At 35.9% G+C, this 25,646-nt stretch overlaps 1 protein-coding gene and 1 long non-coding RNA gene across 2 annotated transcripts in view; one reads left to right on the top strand and one right to left on the bottom strand.

Moving 5' to 3' along the window:
- The window catches only part of LOC150093992 (uncharacterized), a 102,028-nt gene that overhangs the window by 39,860 nt on the left and 36,522 nt on the right, over positions 1-25,646 (bottom strand). The window lies entirely within an intron of this gene.
- LOC150093991 (monocarboxylate transporter 12-B-like) overlaps positions 14,739-25,646 on the top strand; it is a 75,885-nt gene continuing 64,977 nt past the window's right edge. Inside the window, exon 1 of the mRNA XM_090412582.1 lies at positions 14,739-14,833. Coding sequence (XP_090268708.1) covers positions 14,815-14,833 — 19 coding nt within the window. The 5' untranslated portion in view covers positions 14,739-14,814. The remainder of the gene's footprint in view (positions 14,834-25,646) is intronic.

Below are 25,646 nucleotides of genomic sequence, written 5' to 3'. Positions count from 1 at the left end.
GATACTTCCCTGTATAAGCGACACCTTTGAGACTGCTATCTTTTGAGTGAAAATAAAAAAAAATAAAAAATAAAGCGATACCAAACGAAGAAAGCTTAAAAAAAGCAATGTCATTAACGGGTGTCGAAATATTGTATGTAAATATTTAAATTTCGTAGAAGACAACAGTCTGTTGGACTAGGTTTACATCTAGAATTTTCACATCTGAAATAAATAATACATAAATGAGGAAAAAAGAAAGAAAAATAAATACTTTTCTTGGTAGTATCGAAAGCCAAAGTAATCTCAAGAGGTGAAAAATTCGGGTTCAAACGTAGCCCCCACGGTCTTCCTAAAAGTACTGAAACATTACAGCGTATCGTGTTACTTCTCCTCCGAGAGAAATCGATTAGTTTGTTCCGGAATGGACTAAATGACCAATCTTCGAATGTTATCAGAATTAAGTAGCAGTCGAATGCACCTGCGTTTTCACCAGAGCACTCTTTTGAGTTCAAAATAGCGAGTCCGATCAGTCTCTCCGATAGCAACTCAGCGAACAGAATGTATGTGTTGTGTTAGCTCGATTCAATAACACGGAACTCTGTACTATGTTATCGCAAAGCGGGTTTTTAAGAGCAGTGAAATGCTGCGAGTTTTAAAGCAATTTCGCATTTGTTTGTTTGCTACAGGAAACTTGCTTTGATTAGGCGTGTATTTCTACCGATTTGCCAAAAAACGAATTAACTTATGTTCCATTTTAAAACAGATAAGAACATTCACAAAATCAAGACTTAATTTTAATGTAACATTTGAATATTTTTATTGGAAATAAACTGTGCTATAAGTCGAAAAAAGATCAAGGAAGTTGTATAGGATATCTTTTCGACTTTTACTTCTTTTTAACTTCGAAAATGAATCGTGACATGAATTTTAAAACTCACACATGCATTTGAATTTTAAAGCATTTTGGGCCTTCAAATATTCTAGATGGTTGTACAATCTTTATTGATATAGAAGATCGGATTTATAGTAAAAAGAAAACTGACCCGGAAGGGGAATCATGTTTTAAATCTGAAACCGAGGGAAAGGCGAGTATATTGAAAGAAAATTAGCAATAAAATGCGCCCGCGGGCACACACACACAGGGGGAGAGAAAGAGAGAGAAACATTATTGGGCTGGTAAAAATTTTATGTCAAAAGTGAACATTATAGAAACTACTTAACAATTATTATGCTATCAAAAATAACACACAATCCAATGTTTACGTCGTAAAATGTCTACTATTTTTAAAAATAGGAGTTGCAACGATAACAGATCATATCACAGTAAAACGTGAACATGATTGTCTGCTGTTCTGATTCTCGTACCCAAAAATGATTTACTCACAAATTATGAGAATAATGCGATACAAATTAGAGATTGAAATTTGTTATACAATTACAAATTACCTGTCTGGTTTGGGCACTCGAGTGGTTAGCGTAGCCGCTCTACAACCAAAATGTCGGGGGCTCGAATTCCATCGTGGGGTTCGCGGGCAATTCATCGCGAGGAAATTCATTGAGGGAACTATTGCATTGATACCAATATATAAAAAGTTAATGCAGTGCAAGATAAATTTTACAAAATATATTTTTTAAATCTATTTATGTATTTTATAAATTAGATTTTCATAATATTTTTATTTTCATATAATGAAAGTATTATACAGTATTTATTGATAAGTGAGTTTCCAAATTTCAGTTTCATTGTCATTTTTATTCAATTTAACCTTGTGCGGAAATCCTGCTGAAATTCCATGACCAAACATGGAAACCACTCAAGCCACTTCAGGCCTCCAATATGCAGTGCTGTGGTCTCACATTAGACGACGAAATTCATCTCTTACCTAAAAACAATTACAAACATCCAAGCCCATTGCGAGTTTCGAATCCACAGCTTATTGGTGGGAGAGGATACGCTATCTAGTCGGTTGTTAACGACGTGATATTTGCTGTTTATTTTTTGAACAGTCCACAAGGGAAGTGATTAATTACGTATTTTCACTTTTACGTGTATATATATATATATATATATATATATATTTTTTTTTTTTTTTTTTTTGTTTTTTAAGAATAAATTTTATTTGACTTTAAACCGAGATAAAATATTAAATTTTAATGATAATGATACAACTAGTTTCGGCCTTTTACAGCCTTCTTCAGGTATCCACTAAAGGTAGAACACAGTAATAAAAATTGAAGTTACAAAAAACTGAGATAGATTTACAGGCAAAAAATGCAATACATAATTGACACAAAAACGTTGTATTTTTCAAGTTGTTCTATCTAACGCGCTATTGTTTGTTGCATGCGAGCTTTCAGGTTCTCGTGAACGCCAGTATTGAACAACTGCAGTATGGCTATCAGTGATGTTGTAACTCAAATTGCTGTTCAAATGTTCAGAATTAAGGAGGATTTCTCTGGACTCCACGATTGTCCTTTCAAACTCATCACTACAGCAAAAATTGTTTTTGGATTTATCCCAGCAAACTGAGTGACTCTGTAGATCGTCATGATTGTTATTAGAGAAAAGAACATGACTGGATAGCGCAGATGTATGTGATCTTTTATAGGAGATGTCTCTCTTATGCTCCTCAATACTTAAAAAATACAACGTTTTTGTGTCAATCATGTATTGCATTTTTTTGCCTGTAATTCTCAGTTTTTTGTAACTTCAATTTTTTATTGCTGTGTTCTACCTTTAGTGGATACCTGAAGAAGGCTGTAAAAGGCTGAAACTAGTTGTATCATTATCATTAAAATGTAATATTTTATCTCGGTTTAAAGTCATTTAAAATTTATTCTTTAACACGTTTAATGGCTAATCACGCGTTATCGCGTGGACGTCGCTAACTAAATGAAAAAATAAAAAAAATTTGGCCACCACACGAAATTCCAATTTTCTGCTTGGCAATGAACGTGTTAAAATGTATCATTACAAACAAATAGAAGATCAAGAATACACATATATATATATATTTTTTTTTTCATAATTCATTTTTACTCCGTTGGAAATATTATTAAAAAGCTTTAATGACTGATACCGAGAGATAAAAAGATTACATGATATATTTGAAAAGATACTACTAGTTTACTAGTTTCGTTGAATTGATCAACATCTTCAGGTATCACAATCAAAGAAGTATATAAAGAACAGAGACTTAAAATCGCATTAACAGAACAAGTACCAAAAGACAGTAGCGTGTTTGAAAACAAAATGCGAGCTTGAGTTCCAAATAAATATAGACTACGCGCTGTCGCGAATGCGCCAATATTGAACAGAGGCAACGTGTGCATCTTTTCAACGTGTGCATTTAGGCAGTTGTTGAAATGGAAGAATCTAGAGAAATTTCTCTAGATTCGACAATCTTTCTCTGGAGTTCATCATAGCACACATTGATGTTAGAAGTTTGAGTCCAATTCACAATGTGTTGGCGGCCTTCGTCTGAGTTAACTGCAACGAGAACGTGGCTAGAGAGAGCGCTGGCTCTAGTACTGTTATAGGAGATATCTCTACGGTGTTCTTCCAAACGTAGATAGATGGATTTAGCAGTCTGGCCATAGTATGGCTTTCCACAATCACATAAAATCTTGTACACCCCTGGAAACTGAGTAGAAAGATGTTTCTCTTTAGGTTTACTAAGTATTGAACGACGTTTTGGGATTATATTATATTATATTCTGATGTAAGGCAAAAAGCCTTCAACTCTCTGCCTTACATCAGCTCTCTTTCACCAAAACTGACAAAAATTCCCAAGAAGTTTAACTTCAGAACTTGCTTCACTACGCTCCCAAAACTTCGTTCAATGCTTAGTAAACCTAAAGAGAAACATCTTGCAACTCAGTTTCCTGGAGTGCACAAAATTTTATGTGATTGTGGAAAGACATACTAGGGCCAGACTGCTAAATCCATCCTTCTACGTTTGGAAGAACACCGTAGAGATATCTCCTATAACAGGACTAGAGCCAGCGCTCTCCCTAGCCACGTTCTTTTTTCAGTGTTCACTCAGACGAAGGCTGCCAATCCATTGTTAACTGGACTCAAACTTCTAACATCCATGTGTGATATGATGAGCTCGAGAGAAAGATTGTCGAATCTAGAGAAATTTCTCTAGATTCTTCCCATGTCAACAACAGCCTAAGTTTTAATTTCTCTGAAGCATACGTTGCCTCTGTTCAGTATTGGCGCACTGGCGACAGCGCGTAGTCTACGTTTATTTAAAACACAAGCTCGCATTTTGTTTTCAAACACGCTACTGTCTTTTTGCTATATATATATATATATATATATATATATATATACAAAATACATATATATATATTTTTTTTTTTTTAATAAATATTTAATGACTTAAGCCGAGATAAAATATGAAGTTTTAATGAAAATGATACAAACTAGTTTCAACCTTTTACAGCCTTCTTCAGGTATTCGCTGAAGGTAGAACACAGTAATAAAAATTGAAGTTACAAAAAACTCAGAATTACAGGCAATAAATGCAATACATAATTGACACAAAAACGTTGTATTTTTCAAGTTGTTCTATCTAACGCGCTATTGTTTGTTGCATGCGAGCTTGCAAATTCTCGTGAACGCCAGTATTGAACAAACTGCAACATGGCTGTCAGGGATGTTGTAACTCAAATTGCTGTTCAAATGTTCAGGATTTAGGAGGATTTCTATGGACTCCACGATTTTCCTTTCAAACTCATCACTGCAGCGAGAAATGTTTACGGATTTATCCCAGCAAACTGAGTGACTCTGTAGATCGTCATGAGGATTGTTTGAGAAAAGAACATGACTGGATATGGAAGATGCATGTGATCTTTTATAGATGTCTCTCTTATGCTCCTCTATACGAAGTTCAACAGATTTGTTAGTCTGTCCAAAATAAGGAATATTACAATCGCACCACAACTTGTAAATACCTGGATATTTCAGGTTGTGATGAATAGGCTTCGGATAGCTTATAAGAGAACGGAATTTAGGAAGTGTAGTGAGAAACGTTCTGATGTTGTATTTTAATAATATTTTTTAAATAATTTATTTAAGAATTTTTTATTTAATAATTTTTTAAAAATATTTTAAATATTTTGAGATATTTTTAAAATATTTTTAAAAAATATTTTGTATTATAAAATTATGTATATATATATATATATATATATATATATATATATATTAGGATAACCAAGCAATTTTATATGCTTGGTTATTTTAGCTCCTAATCCCAAGTATATGCAAACAATTAAGTTTGCGCCTGAAACAAAGTTCAAGTCTAAAGATGGTACAACACCAGGGCAACTCATTGTAAAGGTGGTTAAAGCTTTGATCACTATTCTTAGTATTTTCCCATAATGTAAAGCACATCTCACTAGAAGATGTATACTGCAATGCATTATGGGTGGGGTCACTACCCAGACCGGTTTCGACCTTTTTTGAGGTCTCCTCAGTGAGTAGCTAGACCCTAAATACCAAGGTTTTAGTAATACAAAGCCTTATCAACTTTACCTATATAAGTTGCAACAAGGTGTATTAAGTTTTAATAAAAATCTCTGGAGGAGATATTGATGGGAATAAATTTTTAACTTGTTAAAAATTTATTCCCATAATATATATATATATATATATATATATATATATATTTATTTATTTATTTATTTTTTTTAATTTTTTTTTTTTCAGTCAAGAAAACTAAATATAAAATTTAAAATTTCTTAGTATTATAAAATACTGGTATTGGAGGAAAATATAAAGACTAGTATTGAAGCCGTAGATGGCAATTTAGCTTATGCTGATTCACATAATTTACGTAATTTTATTATCTTTTTCTTTAATATATTTACTAAAAAGTGAACCTATGATCATAAACTAGCTCTGTGAACCACAGCAGCGTACAACATGTCTTTCGTGTGCAAGATGACTCCAAGAAAATTGGAGTCATTTTTAAAATATACGTGTATTCAATAACTGAAACACGTCACCTTCTGAATTAGTTCAGATTAAAAAAAAATCACACCTGGACGGATGTCTAAATTCGCAGAATAGAAAAATAGTGATCGGTTAGAAGAATAGATATTCTTCAATATTGTGCCCTTTCTCCTTAACTATTCTTAAATATTTTATTTTCCTTAGTAATTATTCTAATAATTAATAGTCAATAGGAATAATAGGAATATGTAAATAGCTAACTATAAATATTAGTTGGATATAACTATTCTCCCTAAATATTCCTAAATATGATGCTATTTCTCCCCAACCATCCTATCCCAGTTCTGAAACAATTAATATTCCATCTACAGAACCTGTGGTAAGAGAGAATATTAATAACTTTATATGGAATAAAATTTTCAGAAAGCTAAATAAAATAGAAATATTAAATAATATATAAAATATTTCTTAAATTTTAAATTATTATTATTATTATTACATCACACCTGGTGGTCCAAAGACTCATCGAGGGAAGGCATTTACTCTACAACTTCTTGTCTCGCTACTCCACCAATATAATTAGTAAAAATTCATCATCACCTTCCTCATCTAAGATGAACGCCATCTACCACTACAGAAAATCATAAACTGTATCCGTTCTTCAGCCTTTCGGGTGGAGAGCGGATACGCTAACCACTCGGCCAACCAATCCGGCTTTTAAGAAATAAATTAACGAAATAAAATATTTCTGTAATTTTTTAAATTACATTTTAAAATAAATATATATATTTTAAATATTTCTTATGACGAAAATATTTCTTTTTTTTTTTTTTCACATATATCCGCGAGGAATTTTCGTGCGATTAATTTTCCCACGATGACTTTCCTTGCGATGAATTTTCTCCGAGATGAATTGTCCGAACACGCAGCCGTGGCATATATGTTCGTGGTTGCCTTTTTGACTAGTAGATGAATTTCATTGTCCGGTGTGAGGCTGCCTACCCGTCTATATGGAGACCCAAAGTGGCTTGAAAAAGTAAAAACCTTGCTCTACAGTTTGTCCTGTAGAGCAAGGTTTTCGGAATATGTAAAAAATAAACACACACACACACACACACACACACACACACACACACATGCATATATAAAGATATCTTGAAATGATAGAAGTTCACAGGGATTCGCATGTATTTGTTGTCAAGTAAAACTCCAATGTCAGTGTTTTAGTTAGTTGTGTTATTTGAAGAAGATAACGTCAATTTATAAGTAAATCGAAGTCCATGTGTACGTTTGTACATATGGACTCGTATGTATCTGCTAATCTGAAGAATTTCCATAATCTATCTTAACAATAACAACGATATTTTAAACCATCGATTCTCCAATTTGATACGAATTGACGACTATTTAATCTGATCTAAAAATATTTGTCCGTGGATTCAAACAAAACGAAAAGAAGATTAAGTTAATCCGTTTTGTCAGTCGATGTTTGGATTGAATCATGTCAAGGTACTAAAGAAAAGGGAAATATATACGGCATTCGAATTTCTTTTCTATACTTAACTACAAACAGATTGATTTATATGAAGAGGGTTGGTTTTCTTAACCAGTTTAACTGGTCGGATAGAAGATGAAGTTGTAATCTGCGAGCTTGCATAGTTTGAGATTGTAAGTCGAAGGATAAAGGAGAGAGAAATGCGAGAGAGAAACAGTTTGTATTTCTGAATGAGCGAATAGAAGTTGGAGATTGTTGAAGAAAGAAATGATCATGTTTTTTGCAGAAGAGATGCTTCTCAAGAAGTCAAAGATGTCTGAATATGCCTGGCGAAAGAGCAAGTAATTTGGATTGACAAATGTGAATCAATTAAAATGAGGTAAGACGTTTTTATTTGTGGGAGTGAATAGCACAATTTGTGTGTGTGTGTGTGTGTGTGTGTGTGTGTGTGTGTGTGTGTGTGTGTGTGTGTGGAGAGAGAGAGATTTTTAGCAACAACACACAGATCTTTAACATTCTGATTAAGCACTGTTTCTATTATATTTTTCACAAATAAATTTCGAGATGTGAAGAATCGGTCATAAAATTATAATTTTTGCAATTTAAATAACTCTTAGTGACTTATTTATCAGTCTTTATAGGTCCCTAGTTCTGAATGGAATACGAGTCAAAAATTTTATTATTATTTACGGTGGAGCAGTGACCAATTTTTCCTATTTGATTTTGTAAGAAAAGTCAAAAAATATTAGAAAAAACAATTCATCGTAGACAGTAAAAATTAAGAATAAGAATAAAGTAAAAATCAAGTAATATTCTAAGCTGAATACCAGGACAAGAAATGCCAACTAATCATTGGTCATGCGCATAAACTTATTCTTTGGTATGCTGACTAGTGAAATATGTAGATCATTATTGGTTATAAGTGTGAAGATGGTCTTACACCGGGCGGCGAAATTCACTCCCACCAAAAGACAATCATAAACATTTCTACAGCGGAATTCGAACCCCATATAGCCTGTTGAATTTTCAGCCGAAGTCGAAGATCTCTCACAGAAAATATTTTTAAAGAAAGAATCGCGATGTGCGTGAAAACATTCAGAATTGAATCTAGATCATCGAATAAATTATGCAGCAAGTTCAATGCGTAGAAACGCTAGTACAATACACAATGTTTATTTTAGACACATCTGAAACACACAATGGAAGACTTGTCACGACAATAAAAATAGCGGCTTGTCGTTTACCTTAATGACATTCACCTTCAAGGTCAAATAACATGTTTAAATAACCAACACACTTTTAGGTAAACACAGCTCTGGTCATGCAGGTTTGCTCAAAGAATATTTCAGCATTCACATCGAGTGTAAATTAAAAGAATTTCTGAATATTATCGAAAGATAGACGTTCGTGCATTACACGGATGAGGAGAATATGACCATTTAACTAATTAAAAGAAAGTGAGCCTTCGTAGTTCGGTTTCGACGATTCTCCTTGGTTGAGAGGACCTGGGTTCGAATCAAGTCTAAGATGCGAACTTTTATTGGACTTTTCAGCTGAAGGTGAGTTAGCGAGTATAGTACGGAGGGGGAAGGTTTTTGATCCCTGAAAACAGGAAACCGGCCAGAAGAATATACGCAATTGACAGCCCTGATACTTATCTAGATAGGATTGACTGTGCTATGAGGACATTAATCAGGTTACAAGGAAGTCAAGTTACTTGTCCGTGATAGGCCATTGTGCCTAACACGAGATGGGGAAATGGAAAAAGAGAAAGTGATAAAAATCTAAATATTTATTAGCGAAGATTTTTTTTAACTGTGGATCGGTGACCTCGATGCAGTTTGTTTACGTGTTAATACGGATTAGTTTCTCTTTTTATTCATACACACTGTCCTTTGTATTTCTTTTCCCTTGTATTTCCCTCCCCTCAGTACAGTTCAAGGGAATGAGGCTCACCATTTCTCAGGATAAAGGAGAGACAAAAAAAAAAAAAAGAAAAAGAAAAGAAAACAGAAAGATGGAACTTTTATTTCTAAAACAAAGCACTTCTGCCTTTTGATGTTTCAAACATGAGAAATGTCAAAGATTCAAAGACAGTTTCATCATCATTCAATGCTTCAAATACTTGATGTCAAACTTGAAGACTTATTTTAAGTTTTAAAAATAATGCATTTCAGATATTTTTATGAACAGAAAATTCCGATATCGGAGATTAAGTTGATTTCGTCGGCTTTAGTTTCGATGTCAAAATGGCTTCTAAAATCCGATTGCATTACATATGAGCCAACTTTCTAAAACTCCGAAATATTATAAGAAAACGTGATAATTCAATAACCTATCTTGCTACTGGGTCACTACTTGGCGTTCCACACGCTGCCAAGAGCTATGCTGCACCTCGCTTTGATGTTTGAGTGATTGTGAGAACTAAACTTAATAGAAAGGCTGTGACAATGACACCGCTAAAGAAATGCGAAAGATCAGCTACGAACAGGACTTTCATTTCTGAGGATGAATTTAGTCACTGCTGTAAATTTTTAACTCATTTAAAAATCCATATCGCAGTAAATATTCTCAAAATATGATCGGGCGTGTGAAGCAAATGTGTTGCTTTGTTCTGTGTAGCTCATGTATATTGCATAAACAATGACGTTTGCTAATTGAGGGGATGTGACATTTTGCTTCAATGGTCATATCCGGTCTATTTAGCATGCTCTTTAGAATACATTTCCGACATTTGGAACAAATCAGTGTTCTTTAAAATAAGTCAACCATTAAACAACAAATCAAATAAATGAATAATAATATAAAGAAAATTAAATCAATTAATTAAACAAACAATTGCATAAACAGGTGCTATTTGAATAAATGATTGCATAAACAAGCAAACAGTTAACACACAGGATTACGTAAGCAAGTAAACAGTTAAATAATGAAATAAACACTTGCATAAACAGGAAAACTAAATAAGCAAACAATTAGTAAACAAGTACATCAACAAAAGAAACCTATTTGAAGAATAATGTAAAAAGGGAGAAGTACATAGACAATATACGCACTCAAAAAGTACGTAAACAAAGCAAACAAATATGTAAACAAGTAGGTAAGTGCATAATGAAGTTATTAGATCCTTCAGCGCATTACGTGGAATTACAGTTAATTATAATTTTCGGAAAAAGAAAACCTCTACATAATGATTTTTTTTTTCAAGAAAGACCATACAGAAGGTGGGCATGGAAAAGTTCAAATGGAAGGTTTAGTGGTATTGACTTTGTCCTCAGAAACACAAAAACATTTAAGGAGTGTTCTATTTATCTGCACTTTTAACATTAGAGCTGACCATCGTATGGCATAAAGTCAGTTCAGATAACTTCAAAAAGAAAAGGAAAAATGTGTCAAGGATCAAAACAAAACACAGTTGTATACAAACTGATCATTAAAATATTCCAATGCGGATTAAACAACAGATTTATAAATCTTAATATAGAGGACTGCTGATCTGTCTTGTTTCCCAGAACCGTTTGCGATGTTCACTCGAAATAGCTGCCACCACAGAACCAAAACAACGCAACATTTCTAAAGCAACACGACAGCTTATGAAGAAACGAAAATAAATGAATCAACTGGAAGATGAATAAAACTGAATACACCGAACTGTGCAAAACAACCAGCAAATGCATCATGGAAGAAATAAAGAAACTTCAGTTGTAAACTCATCCAACCAACGACTGAAAGACAACTGCAGCCTTAAAAAAGCCAAACAGCAATAAACTACTTCTTGTAGTCAAATTGCAATATGGAATCATAATCAAAAATTCGCATGCTATAGATAAAATAATTAAAGAATTTTTACTCAGTGTTATATGAAGAAAACAAAACAAATGAAAACTGTGAAAAACGGAAGTGCTACAAATTCTAATAGAAGTTACGTGGCGCACCCAAAGCATACAAAATGGAAAATCTGCAAAAGGATGGAATTATTACTGAACTTCTAAAAACTGCTTGGAATAATGATCTATGAAATCTTGGCCACAGTTTTGACTTTATGTCTGAATAAAAATGATATACCAAAAGCATGAAAAAAAGCTCCCTCTATTTTGATTCGTTAAAAGGAAAAGTAGAAGGCTTGGAGAGCTATCAACCCATCAGTCTACTATCAATGATACACAGAGTGTTTACAAAAGTCTTGGCTTTTGTAAACTTTGCACAGCCAAAAGAATAAACCAGGCTTTCGGGGTAGCTTGGGCACAATGGAACCATATTCAAATTAGTACAACATATTACTGAACAGTAGAACGAATATTATCTTCTATTATGCTCGTTTTATTGAGCATGACAAAGCCTTTAACTGAGTAAAATATCTGTACAACAATTAAGGCATTACAAAATGAACAAGTAGAGGAGCCATATGTAAGTTTCATCAAATCATCATACCTCAATGCAACAATAACAATTGATTTTAATGGTGTAGAATACAGCGAGGCATAAAAAAGGTGGCGTATTTAGAAAAAATGTTCAAACTTATTGACCATGAAAAAATAGTCTGAAGATAAAGGAAGATATTTAATCCCTTTACGCTTCAAAGATAACAATGATCTTTAATTCAAGTTCGTATGAAGTAGAGACTTGTATCTTTGAACTACAAATTGCTAGAAAAACAGCAGGCTAATAGATAAACCTAACGAAGACTCCACTTGTGGGTTAATAGATAGGTACAAACAGAAATAAAAAAATCGATGATACATGCTTACACCTAGGACAAGGGAGATCAAATTACCATGGCTTGTCTGTAAAACATGAACATTAAATTTAAATGAAACAACAACTAAGAATTACCCAGTTTAGTATGGAAAAGTGTGTGCTGGTTATCACAAGACTGGTTCACAAATGTACTTAATTGTGATCCAGATAAAATTAATTAAATATATTTTTATATATTTAATTACTTTTTTATTATATTATTGTTGTCGTCATTGATGTAGTGTCTGTGTCGTTTCTTAAAAGAGATAGATTGCGAGAGATGTTTCGATGGGACGTCAGGTTCAATATCGTAGAGGTAACCGAGAGGTAAGTTTGGCAATATGACTTCATTCACATACTACAGTGAGTGGTCAGCTCATTAAAGATACATTAAAGGTGCGTATTACGTTGCTAAGTTGGAACAATGTCCCATATGCACCACTTTTGAGTATCAATAAACGTGAGGGTTTGTCAGAAAAAGCATAGCATGCATCAGATTACTCTTCCATCTCCACTGCAATTGTCATAATCAAGCATATGATGGATTTATAGCTTGGTTTTTTTTTTGTTTCAAGCCCTTATCCTTCAGTCCGTATGAAATAACTGGAACCGAGATTTCTAACTCCACACAACCTTTTCCATTCCTCTAGCATCCAATGCTGATGTTCCTTAGCCGGAGTTGGTTATTTTTGTTAGACACGCATGGCTTTTCTTATTCTGGACGGTGACTAAAGGATCGTGAGTTCAGATGCACTCTCTCCCGTCCATGATTTTGGATACTGCAATCATTTGAGCAATTATAAGACATTATGATCCTATTCGTCTTTCATTTTTTGGCATTCATTGATAAAATGTTTCCGTCCAAGTGTTTAACTTGCTTTTTTATGTTAATTCTATAATTAGATGTAGAAAAATTATGAATGATGTCATTGAGTCAGTGGGTACTTTTATGTTCAATAAGTGTTAAATTTAAGTTACTTAAGTGCCGTTGAATTATACGAGGGTTATGATGAAGCAGGAGGATTATTACGTCCTTGGGTGGGGTTAACACACGCAATTTCGCTACGACTAAATTGTAATCAGAGCATTTATGCAAATCCTATGGGATTGTAATCTTTTGCTGTCTTTCACTATGTAAGTATGCTCCACTGTAGGTCTAGTATGATTAATCTAGCGCACACTAGATGTAATCATACTAAAAAGGTAATTAACCATTCTTAACCTAATAATTTCGCGTGCAGAATCCCTGTGCAGAATCTGAAAGTTGATAAGAACAGAGAGAGAGAGAGAGAGAGAGAGAGATCTCAAGGCAGCTGATGAAAATGCCTGCAGATTATCCACAGTAATATACCTTGTACATGTGTTGAGAACAAACTATCGTAATGTAGTCCTTAAATCAACCTGAAGCAAGGAAATAAATACGGTTTCCTATAGCCCTACAAGCAATCATGTTCATTCTTATCTTTCATCGAGTATTCGTTATTACAATGATGAAGGTACCGGCCGTATTGCGACTTCTTACGTAAACATAAGAAGTCGCGATCTCTCTTTCTCTTAGTCGATATCGATATATATAAGTCAAAGATGTGTTAATCAAAAGACTGTGAAAATGTAATTTTCTCCTGTATGTTCATTCCCCCGCATAATAGATTTGAAATAAGATTTCCAAGAAGCAATCTTTACAGGGGTTCATGCACTCATTTGAAATAATTTAAATAACTGAAATATTAGTAATAGCATTTAAAATAGTGTAGCCCTTAAATCAACGAAGAGGTTAACAATTAGAATTGTTAAAGTAACTGGCACTCAATGCGGAATTACACTGTAACACTTCTCCTGTTCATTGATCATATGGCAGGAGCAACCTGGTACCGAGGGTAGCAACAAACTCTTTCCCAGCATCAGTTCATACGGCATGTTACTAAAAATACCTCGCGTTGCGACGGAAGTGACATCATCGAAAAAATACAAACCGCAAGAGGGCGTTGCGATAGTGCAGAGAGCGACTTCCTAGCAGAGGAACCAAGAGGTGCGTAGCTGAACACGTGGATAGGAGAAATAGGAAATAAAAAGACGACATTCATTCGATGTTAGGCTGAACGTAAGTACGGAAGAGAACTCACGAGAAGCGATAATAATGTCAGTGTGAATTTCGCAACAGACACAGGTGGCGTTAGTAACAATGTGAACTCGGCAGGAGGAGAAACATCTATCAGAGAGTCAAGAAGGTCTCCACACACAGTCGCCGGTTCCCCCTCTACTAATTGTAAGCGTGCACTCATCACCCATTATTCTTATTTCGCAATAGGAACCTACCGTACTCACAGTCTTAAGATAAACGTCTGCATCCGGGTGGTTGCGTGCCAGCTTCTACCCTTTTAATCCCACTGGAACAGTCGATGTCGAAGCCTCTGGCTGACAGTAGTGGTTGCAGCAACATCACCATCCTAATGCTGCGTCTACAGCCACGATTTTATAGATACACTGGAGATCGTCCTTGGGATTTTTTCCATTGTACAACAGGCTCTCTTGGTACACAGAGAAATGAAAGGTTTATCAGGCGGATGCTGTAAGAACTGACATTGCCAAGAATTTGTTAAATTTTGGAGGAAATAATTGAAAAGTGAAAGAAGCCATGGCACCAAGCAATGTCCGTAAGTGCCCCTTTCTCATATTATGCAATTTGTATAAAAGTTTTGTGTGTTTGCGTGACAAGAAGTGGAATTTATAATTAGGTTTATGTATTAGCATCTTTGATAATGCACAAAATATTATACGATATCTAAGAAAATACAAATAGAAATAAGTAAAAGAAAGGGAGATTGAAACTCTTTGAAAGCTGTACGCATGCGCGGAAGAATAACATCCGATGTTCGGGTCCTATCATCTGGCTGGTCTCTCTCTTCTAGTATCGATCGTTTGATAAACATTACTAATCTACTGCAGTACGTATGATAGTAGCAAGCAAGAAAAACTTCATCACTAAATACGCTGCTGATATCTCGGTTAATAATCATTATCTGCCTAATATCTAAAACTTTAACTATTAAACTAAGTGCTATTTCCTTGACTTTCACTTTAGAGGGTTTTAGTACTTGCATATAACTGATGTGATTCATTTAAAATATTTTTTGTTATAATATTAGCTTACTGATTGATTTCATATTGCAAATAGAGATAACGCGATTCTAAATTGGCCATTTGCATTCAATAAAGAAAAGCTTATTAGTATTCAAAGCCGATATAGAAATTCAATGTATATATTAATCAAAATAAATAATAAGACATTCGTTCAATTGAATAAATAGATAAATAAATTGTATTATCTTTCGGCTGATAAATGCGATCTTGTTAACTCTGAAGCATTCCCACCTGTAATTGGCCGATGTGAAGTTATTACAGCAGAGTGTGATTTACAGGGGCAGTGACCAGCTCAATATTCCAGTTATGTTAAAATTTATGCATATAATAATAATAATAAAGTAAATAAGATTGATGTTGTTTCAGAAAAACGAAAGCGACTCTGAACTTGATATTTATTAAGCAGTTTTAATTTTGCGATAATCATCATATTCCGATGCTGGTACTGATATTTGGTTACGAGTTTTGATACGACTAACAAATCAAAAACTTTATGAAATCATTTGAGCAATCTCTCTTGTAAGACGGGTTTGGTGATTTTAGGGAAATGAGAAACTCGAAGTGGAGAAGACAAATAACAATATGGTAATTAATATTTAAAAAAAAACATAGAATTACTTGTCGTCATCATATTCCCAAAGTCATTCATAAATGGGTCATTTATATTTGATTACTTGTTGATCTTTGAGTTAAATTTCAAATTTAATTGTTTCTCCATTGCATTTAATCTAATTTATTCTACTTAATTATTGAAAGTAATTAGTAATACATATAATATACATTCTGTGATAATATAGTTTATATTCTAAGTGACGGAGTGATTCGAATTTAGAGAAACAGATTCTGGCTGTTTGCCAATATTCACCTGCAATTACATAACACTAATGTTGGCATGCATTAACCTGCTATACGCCGAGAACCGAAAACTTAATATTCGTAAGAATATAAAAACATAAAAATTAACGGCAAATTTAATATCACTAAGTATCAAAACTAAAATATTTAAGATATAACATCTTAAAGATTTATCACCCAGCTGATCGTTAAGACTTAGACCAATGCAACTGAGAAAATATTTTCAATAAAGGGAAATATTTTACAATAATATTATTAGGCTCAAAACTAGTTCAACTATTTTGGTATATATAAATATTAAAAGTCCAAAAATTTAGTCATTCTAAAGAAAATTTCTGTGAAGAATCTATATTGCACGTAGATAACGAATTTTAGTACTCCTTTGATTCTTTACTATTCAGAGTTCAGGGCGTAAATCTCATTTCATCTACGGAAGATTCTTTACCTATTGTACACTTAATAGTTTAAACGGATAGATTATGAATCCGATTGCAACCAAACCACTTCTGGCCAAGAAGTTTAGTAAGATAAAGACATGTATGCAAAAATAACCAAAGGTCATAAGAACATACGGTAGCAAGTAATAACGAATAGCATTTCTGTCTAGATGGGCGAAGCACAATTGCTTTTCATATTCCCCTTTGTCTTGTAATGAAAGAACTTTGGATGGAGTGTTTGTGAGCTATATGCTCGCCCATTGATGGCAGTGAAATTAGCTGTGTTCAGCTGAACTTAAGATAGACTTTGGTCTTTTATATTTGTAACTTTCCGCTTCATTATATTCCGAAGCTTCCTTGATTAACGGGTTTGGATGGTTGCTTGTCTTGGTAAAGAATTTCTCAGCTAGGTCTAGGAGAAGGGAAGAAATATAAGGGATATTAACTTCTCTATGGATCTGGAGTTTCTAATAAACCAAGGGGAATCCAGAATCATCCTCAGGTACTTATTCTCTAATCTCTGAAGTTTCAGAATGTTTGTATTAGCGGTGTGGCTCCATTCGGAGGACGCATAAGTGATGACCGGTTGAATTACCATCTTGTAAATTGTTAATTTTGTTTGCGTGTCCAGTTTATTTTGTTTGTTGATCATAGGGTAGAGCTGTGCTAAGACTTTGGATGTCTTCGAGGTAATGTAACTTATATGTTTGCTGAATAGGAGTTTACTATCAAGAATCATTCCAAGATATTTAACTTCAGTCTGCCGTGGAATTTTTACTCCCAATAAATAAATGTCCTCCATGCTATGGATTTTCTTTCTAGTAAACTATGGCTGAGCTTTTCTGGGGGTTAACTTGGATCCTCCAGTCTGCCATCCACTTTTATAAAGTGCGTATGCTGGTTTGAAGTCTTCTAATTGCCAGTTTTGGGTTCAGAGATCTTTCCATCAATGCAGTATCATCTGCATATAATGCAGTGAATGTTGTTCTCGGGTTCAGAGAGATGTCCGCTACGTAGATTGAGAACAGGAGAGAGGCCAGAAGATATCCCTGAGGTACGCCTGATCGAAACCGTTTCGCCGACCCTGACCTGCATATATCTGTCTTTCAGGTAAGAGTGGATTATTTTTATTAACTTGATTGGCAAGTTAAATTTTATCAGTTTGTAGAGAAGGCCTTGATGCCATACTTTTTCAAACGCCTTCTCTGCGTCGATGAAGATGGCAGCTGTATTGAGTTTCCAGTTATAGCCTTTAGTAATGATTTCTACCAGCCGGTGTACTTGTTGAGCTGTACTGTGGGCCTTACGGAAGCCAAACTGTTCGTTAGGCAAAATTCCTAACTTATCTCTTTCTGCTTGGAATCTTCAGAGAATAACTTTCTCTGTCACCTTGGGAACTTATGGGTCTGGTCTGTAGCTTTCGGGAAGGTGAGCATTTTTTCCTGGCTTCTTCAGTGGCATGATGGTGGCTGTTTTCCATGTAGTAGGAAAATGCTGGAATCTAAAAATGGCATTTGTAATGTTGACGAGATGGACTATGGCCTTTCTTGGGAGTAGTTTTACTATTTATTCTGTTAGTTATGCCATCTGGTCTTGGAACTTTTTTACTGTTTAGATGGGTGATGATAATTATCATTTCTGCCGGATTTGTAGGAGTGATATGTTCAGAGTTAACAGGGTTCTGTCGTAAGGTTGTCCTAATATGACGGTTGGTTCATTTATTTAGATTTGTATAAGATGGACTGCACTGAGATTCAAGGTTATCTACTAGTGCTTCAGCTTTCTCTTCACCTTTGTGAACTGTCCCTTTCTTGGTTTGTATATGGGGTATGAGTTGCTTTTTGGTGCGGATCGCTCTTAAGAATTTCCAGACAGAATGATCGTCAGTATTGATATTAGCCAATTTGGTTTCCCATTGATGGTTTCTGTGTTTTTGAAGAGCTTCACGGACTAGTTTGTTTAGGTTGTTCAATACTGTTTTGTCTTGTGGGACTCTGGTATTGTGGTATCTCTTTCTGGCTCTATTTTTTGCTCTGATTAGCTCCATGATTTCTTCTGGGATACGGTTGGTTAGGTGGAAGACAGTGGATTGCCTGACTGATTCTATTGCTTTCTGAATTTGTAGAGTTAGGTTATTTACTGCTGTGTCTATCTCTTCCTTTTAACTGATGTTGGGCACCGGACCAATATGATCGGGAAGAACCTTGGATAACTTGTCCCATGGTATGAATATGTGCGGAGGAGAGAATTGATCTGATGAACCTAGATTAAGCACTATGGGACTGTGGTCAGAAGATAATTCGTTAACTGATTCCAATTTGAATTGGTATCTTATATTTTTAAAGATGACGATGTCTAGTACATCCGAGCCACCTGAGGGGCTGAAGTGGGTGGGCTCGGTAGGACCGGCCACAACAGCAGAGTTGAGCTTTGCAAAGTTCAATAGTGTGTGGCCGCCTTTGATGTTAATTGAAGAGCTGTACCAAGCTGTGTGTTTTGCGTTGAGGTCTCCTGCTATTATTATGAAGTCATTTGGACCAAGTATGGAGTCCAGATCTGTTGTCAGCAGAGGAATGCTCGGAGGATTATAAGCAGCATAGATCTTGAGACTGACAGCATTGCAGGTATGTACCTCCACACCGGTCACCTCCAGGTTTACTCTTTTGGGCTTGGCTATTGTATTATGATTCAAGTAACTCTTAATATATATGGCTGTGCCTCCACCTCTTGTGCCAATTCTGTCGTTTCTGTACAAAGTGTATCCATGAATTTTTGGGTTATTAGCTGGTCTTAGGTGTGTTTCATCAATCAAGATGATATCAGCACTGAGAGGAGTCACAAATTCTTGAAGTTCCAATACCTTGTTCTTCAATCCATTTACATTCCATGCCATTATCTTAAGTGCTTTTGGTTTGAATTTTTTACTCATGACAGATGGTTGTTATAATGGTATGAGTGCCTTGCAGGAATTTCTTTATGGAAGATGGTGAGGGGCATTTTTGCTGAATTCCTGCAGCATGGTGGCAAGCGAGGCTGTTAAAACTGATGTTATGTTGGAGCTTTCTAGCTCGAGAGATGTAGGAGGCTTAGTTCTTGCAGCCTCAGCATATGTTTTGGTCATGAGTGTTCCTTCCTGTTCGGTTGAATGTGAGGTGTTTCGGACCGTGGGACGACCTGCTTGGTTGCTTAAAGCGTTGTTATGTGGAGGAGCAAGATTGACGTTTGCTGATCCTCGATTTTTTTGATTGGAAAGGCATCCCTTGTAGTTGGCGGGGTGAGGTCCTCTGCAGTTTGCACAGCAAGCTGGAGTAGAGCATTGCTTGGTGCATGTGATGGTCTGGTGTCCCTCGCCACACTTCAAGTAACTGAAGGCTGCCTTACATAATTTTTGGGCATGCCCAAACCTTTGGCATCTATGACACTGTCCTGCAGATGCTCTTTTCCTAAGCGGCTCAGTTGATATTTTGAGTCCGCATACTACTGTCAGTTCACAGCTCTGCTTTTGTGTATGGCTGATTTTCACCAGCACCAAAGGCATTGGTCTTTTATCCGACCTGAGCATCTTGCTGACTTTAACCGGGGACAGGCCCTGTCTTGTGAGGTCAGTGATCACTTCTTCAGGAGTGATACCTTCGGTTACCCCATGAAGAACCACCTTCAGGTTCTTTTCGCTAAGTAAAGTGAACGTGTGGTACGGAAGATAGGTATTGTCAATAAATCTGGTCATTTTTCTATAATCCATGACTGTAGCGGGTTGAATTTTAACTCCCTCATCAGAATTTTTGGCCCATGAGAATGTGATGTTTTGTTCCCTGAGGGCTGATGAGACAGGAATCCGTTTATCCTTATCCCTTAAGTTAACTGGTGGTACATTTTCTTTAGGTACATTGGGTGTTTCCATCCCTGGTGTTTCGGGTTCTTCGGTGTTGGTGGAGATTTTCCTCTTCTTGACTGTCTGGAATTCTGTATTTGTTTCCAAGGTCGGATAGATGTTGCCTTGGGATGTATCTTCTTCTAAATTTGGGGAGTGTACAAAGTTCGATTACGTCTGAGTAGTGTGTTCGTCACTTAAAACATCCATTTTGTCTTCTGTGACTGCTGAGGGGGGGGTATCAAAAAGCTTAACTCTCCCCGGCCAGTTGTCATTCATCAGCTTTCCCAATCTGAGGAATTCCTTTACACCTCCTCAAACGTGGCCTCGTTCAGAGGTTTTTCCATGACAACAATAGGTGGAAAATGTATATAAAGGCACAGATAGAGAAACAATTGAGATTGCTCAGGTGTCCCGAGCAAGTTACAGATAATCCTGTAGACTTTTGAGGGCCCACTAGCAAATCCCGTAGACACAGGTGTCTACCAGCAACAAAATATTATAGATAACTGCCCTAAAATAGGGAAAAGGAGTGTCAAGAATCTACTTGGTTACAGATTGAGATCCTACTTCTCAATAATACCATAAATCCACCATTGGTCCTCATAGCTGGTGGGGCCTGTCGGCCATTAGACCTCTTGCATGTTTCATGCAGAGGGAGAGACAGTAGGAATCAAACTGTATCAGCACCAGTGCAATGTGATATTCCTGTAAAACCTTAAATGCAATCTAATCAGGATCAATCTAAAATGCTTCCAGTATCAACAAAATGTAAATATAAACGTAGCACACTCGAATCCAAAAAGTCGAATCCGACAGCAAGTAATCCTTATAAGGACTGGCTTAAAAGGGCGAAGCAAGAATGCTTTTCATCTTCCCCCTTATCTATAGAGGACAGTGTAGGTATAAGGTGTTATTGAGCTATTAAAGCTCTGACATGGCAGGAGGGTAACAGCAATAGCCGAGCCTCAGTTAGAACTTCATTGGCTACAGCACTGCCATCCATTACCCTCCAAGGGAATTGGATTGAATGAATCAATCACCGACTATGTAAGTAAAGGTGAAATCTCAAAAAATCGGACGATCTCTAGGCCCCTCCATAGTGGGCGAAAGACTGTCCATATCTCAGCGTTGGTTCCACTCAATGACGGGCTCCCCAGTCACCGAGCAGAACCGCTCAAAGTCAGAAGAAAATCATTCACCGACAAAGCCCTCAGCGGGCTGTGCCGGAGAACACTTTCCCCGGAGTCTCAAATTGCTCCCTTAAGGCAAAAACCTTAAGAGAGCAAACTCAAAAACTCTCGAATCTCAGCGCCCAAGGGGGTAACAGCAACAGCCGAACCTCAGTTAAACTTTATTGGTTCAGCATTGCCATCCGTTACCCTATATGGGTATCTCATATAAAATCAATCACCGCATCTCACGGTCGATTGATTCTATTTTCTCGATTTGACAGCAAGTAATGCTTGGTCGTAAAATAATTGTACTTTAATTATATAGAAATAGTAAAAGTGTATATTAAGGTTTTTATAATTTTAGAAAACATTTTAAGCTATTTTAAAAATATACATATAAAATTTTATTATTACATAAATTCCATTACTATTGTATTTAAACGACTGTTCAGAATTTTCTCTTTAAAAATACGAAAATGGTCACCAGAAATGGAAATAGGAGTATATCTATGAAGATATTCACTTTACTTTCTTGTCATATGACGCCATGTATACATCATAACATAAACTTAAAATGACTGTTTCAATACTGAAATGTACCGACCGAGATGATATTTAAATAATTTCAAATCTCTTTGGCCAAGAGGAACTGCAACAAAAAGCACAATAACTTCGTTGATTGTGTTTGTTTTGTTTTTCTTTTCGTATGATGCAATACTTGAAGAATTGCGTTCAATACCATAATTCATATATGAAGAAGAACATTACTAAAAGAAGTGTAGAGCTGATCTGTTAGCGGATATTCTGCTTAAAAACAGAAAGGAATTATAGAAAAATAAGAGACTATTCATTGGTAATACCAAATTAAGTGATGCAAATAAAAATATGTCCCGTGAGTTTGGAGTTGAACTCTGAGTATTGAATAGATTCTACCTGTTAACTTAGAGCGAAATAAGGATATTACTGATGCTGATGCTAATTCTAATGAACAGTATTCATGGAAATATTTGAAGAAAATCCAAACAACAGATGAAGTTTATATCAAAAATAGCCAAGTGAAATGGTGAGATATGGGACATCAATAATCATCCTAATTGTTTTCTTCTCTACTGGGGCTTGTTAGAGAGATTTTAAGGACAAATATGAGAACAGCATTCAATGATTGTGCGTATTTGAAGAGTTATTAGCTGTTCAGAGGCACTGGGCGAAAGAAGAAACGTAATTCCTTGGATGCTAAGGCATAAGTAAGCTAAAATTACTAAATAATGTAAAATTTTCAGAAAATAACGTACGTACGCAATAGTTGAGGGTGTAAATCTCACCTACGAAAGATTTTGCACCGATCGTACACTTAATAGTTAAAATCTTAAACGGATAGATTAAGAATCCGAGAACGTCCTGACGGAAACCAGACCACTTCTGGCTAAGAATTTTAGTAAGAGAAAGACATGTAGGCAAACAGAACCAAAAGGGTTGTAAGCATTAATTGAGCAATTAATTGTAAGCCTTATAAGGACTGGCTTAAAGGGGCGAAGAAAGAATGCTTTTCATCTCCCCCGTTATCTGTAGAGGACAGTGTAGGGATATAGGGATAAGGTGTTATTGAGCTATGATCATGGCAAGAGGGTAACAGCAATAGCCTAGCCTCAGTTAGAACTTCATTGGCTACAGCATTACCATCAATTACCCTCCAAGGGTATTAATGGTCGATTCAGCTTTCTTATCCTTATAAGGACTGACTTAAAGGGGCGAAGCAAGATTGCTTTTCATATTCCCCGTTGTCTGTAGAGGACAGTGTAAGGATAAGATGTTATTGAGCTATAAAGCTCTGATCATGGCAAGAGGGTAACAGCAATAGCCGAGCCTCAGTTAGAACTTCATTGGCTACAGCAATGCCATCCATTGCCCTCCCTGGGTACCAATTTTAGTCGCCTCGTACGACATGCATTAGCTACATCGGTGATACGTAAGTAAAGCCAATCTCTAAAAATTTGGACGATCCCTAGACCACTCAATAGCCGAAAGACCGTCCATCTCAGCGTTGGCTCCACTCAGTGATGGCCTTCCACCCACACACCACCACCGAGCAGAACCGCTCATATTTATTCCAAAGAAAAGCATTCACCGACAAAGCCCCTCAGCGGGCCGTGCCGGAGAACACCTTCCCCGGAGACTCAAATTGCTCCCTTAAGGCAAAAACCTTAAGAGAGCGAACTCAAACTCTCGAATCTCAGCGTCCAATTAGTCGCCTCTTACGACATGCTTGGATTTTGCATTGGTGCTATTCTTATCCCGTTAATCCCGGCAACCACACGGGGAGTCGATTCAGCTCTTATAAGGACTGGCTGAAAGGGGCAAAGCAAGAATGCTTGTCATCTTCCCCGTTATCTGTAGAGGACAGTATATGGATAAAGTGTTATTGAGCTATTAAAGCTCTGATCATGTAGGGATAAGAATCCTGCTTGTATCCTGCATCCCACTTCCTTCTCAGCCTCACCATCCTCTTTCATTGTTGAACCTAAGTATCTAAAGTCATTGACCTTCCTGATGACATTTCCTTCCAGCTCCGTCTCCTGGCTGCCATCCACTTTGCAACATATATACTCAGTCTTACTTCTGCTCAGTCTCAAACCTCTCTCTTCCAGTACTTTCCTCCAACTGTCCAGTTTGGCTGCCACTTCTTCTCTTGATTCTGCACACAGCACGATGTCATGTGCATACAACATAGTCCAAGGCGCGTCTTCTCTCACTTCCTCCGTCACCACATCCATCACAATATTAAACAGGAACGGATTTAATGCTGACCCTTGATGCAAGCCAACTGTCACTGGAAAACTTTCTTTCTCACCTAGGCAGGTTTGAACTCTTGTCTTCACATTTCTGTACATCTCCTGCACCAAACTGATATATTTCTCCGGTACCTTCTTCTCCCTCAGACACCTCCAGACTTCTTGCCTCGGCACTCTATCATACGCTTTCTCCAGATCAATAAATACCAGATGTAGCTCCCGTTGCTTCTCTCGAAACTTTTCCGTTATCTGTCGTACCCCAAAGATAGCAGTGAATACAATTTATGTATTCACTGCAATACATAATTTTCCCTTTTTGATGACGTCATACCATATTAGCATACTGTTGGCCAGTGAAGGTCTACTTTTAAATACAATTTTATTCCTAAATACAATTTGAAGTTATTATGGAAGCCATTCAGAAAACTATCGTTAAAAATAGAATCGGTACAGTACTTAAAAGATGTAAAATAGGTAGAACAAATCACTTGCGCGAAGTATTGATAAGAATTACATAACATGAACAAGTAGAAAGGAAAATTGAAAGCTAATAGCTTATGTTGAGTCTCCTTATCAATTAACGATAAGATATGAAAAAAAAAAAACCTACTTCATATTGTGAATCAAACAAGATAAAGGAATGGACTGTTCAAGGTTCTTGAATTAAAAAAAAATAAAATAAAATAAATAAATGTCCCATTTTAAACTCATCCGAATAGTTGTACCCCTCCTACAAAGAATTAGCTGTGACTCATAACTATTTGAAAACCCGCCTTTTATTATGTTCAATTCGCTATAAGTAAGGATTTAATACATCAACTGACACATGCTGTATAGGAAACAAGGTTCTTTTATGAATTTCCTTACTACGAGGAAGCGAAAACTTTCTCAATGAAAAGGTTTGCGTGATTTCTAAGGATATATGTCACGCGTTTTTTCTCTTTAACAAAGTTTGAAAGGTTGGTTCAAGGCCATCTGTTGTATTTGCCGCATCGAAGGCACGCGTGCCAAACGTTCTTACGGGGAAAAAAAAGAACATAATTGTGGCAGGATATTAGCAGTAACTCGTTTTCTGTATACTTTATAAATGAGTACCTAAATAATGAATCCAGATAGCGAGTATCACTGATTGCAAGCTCAGTAAAAAGGGATGGATCCCATATTTGACAAGACTATATTCGCTCATTAGTTTAATTATT

Source organism: Typopeltis vanoorti, chromosome 23 (genome assembly GCF_054136105.1).
Source record: "Typopeltis vanoorti isolate ZY-2024b chromosome 23, IOZ_Tvanoo_1.0, whole genome shotgun sequence".
NCBI lineage: Eukaryota > Metazoa > Arthropoda > Arachnida > Uropygi > Thelyphonidae > Typopeltis > Typopeltis vanoorti.
The sequence above is the reverse complement of the archived record's forward strand: the minus strand, read 5'-3'. Positions and strand labels throughout refer to the sequence as shown.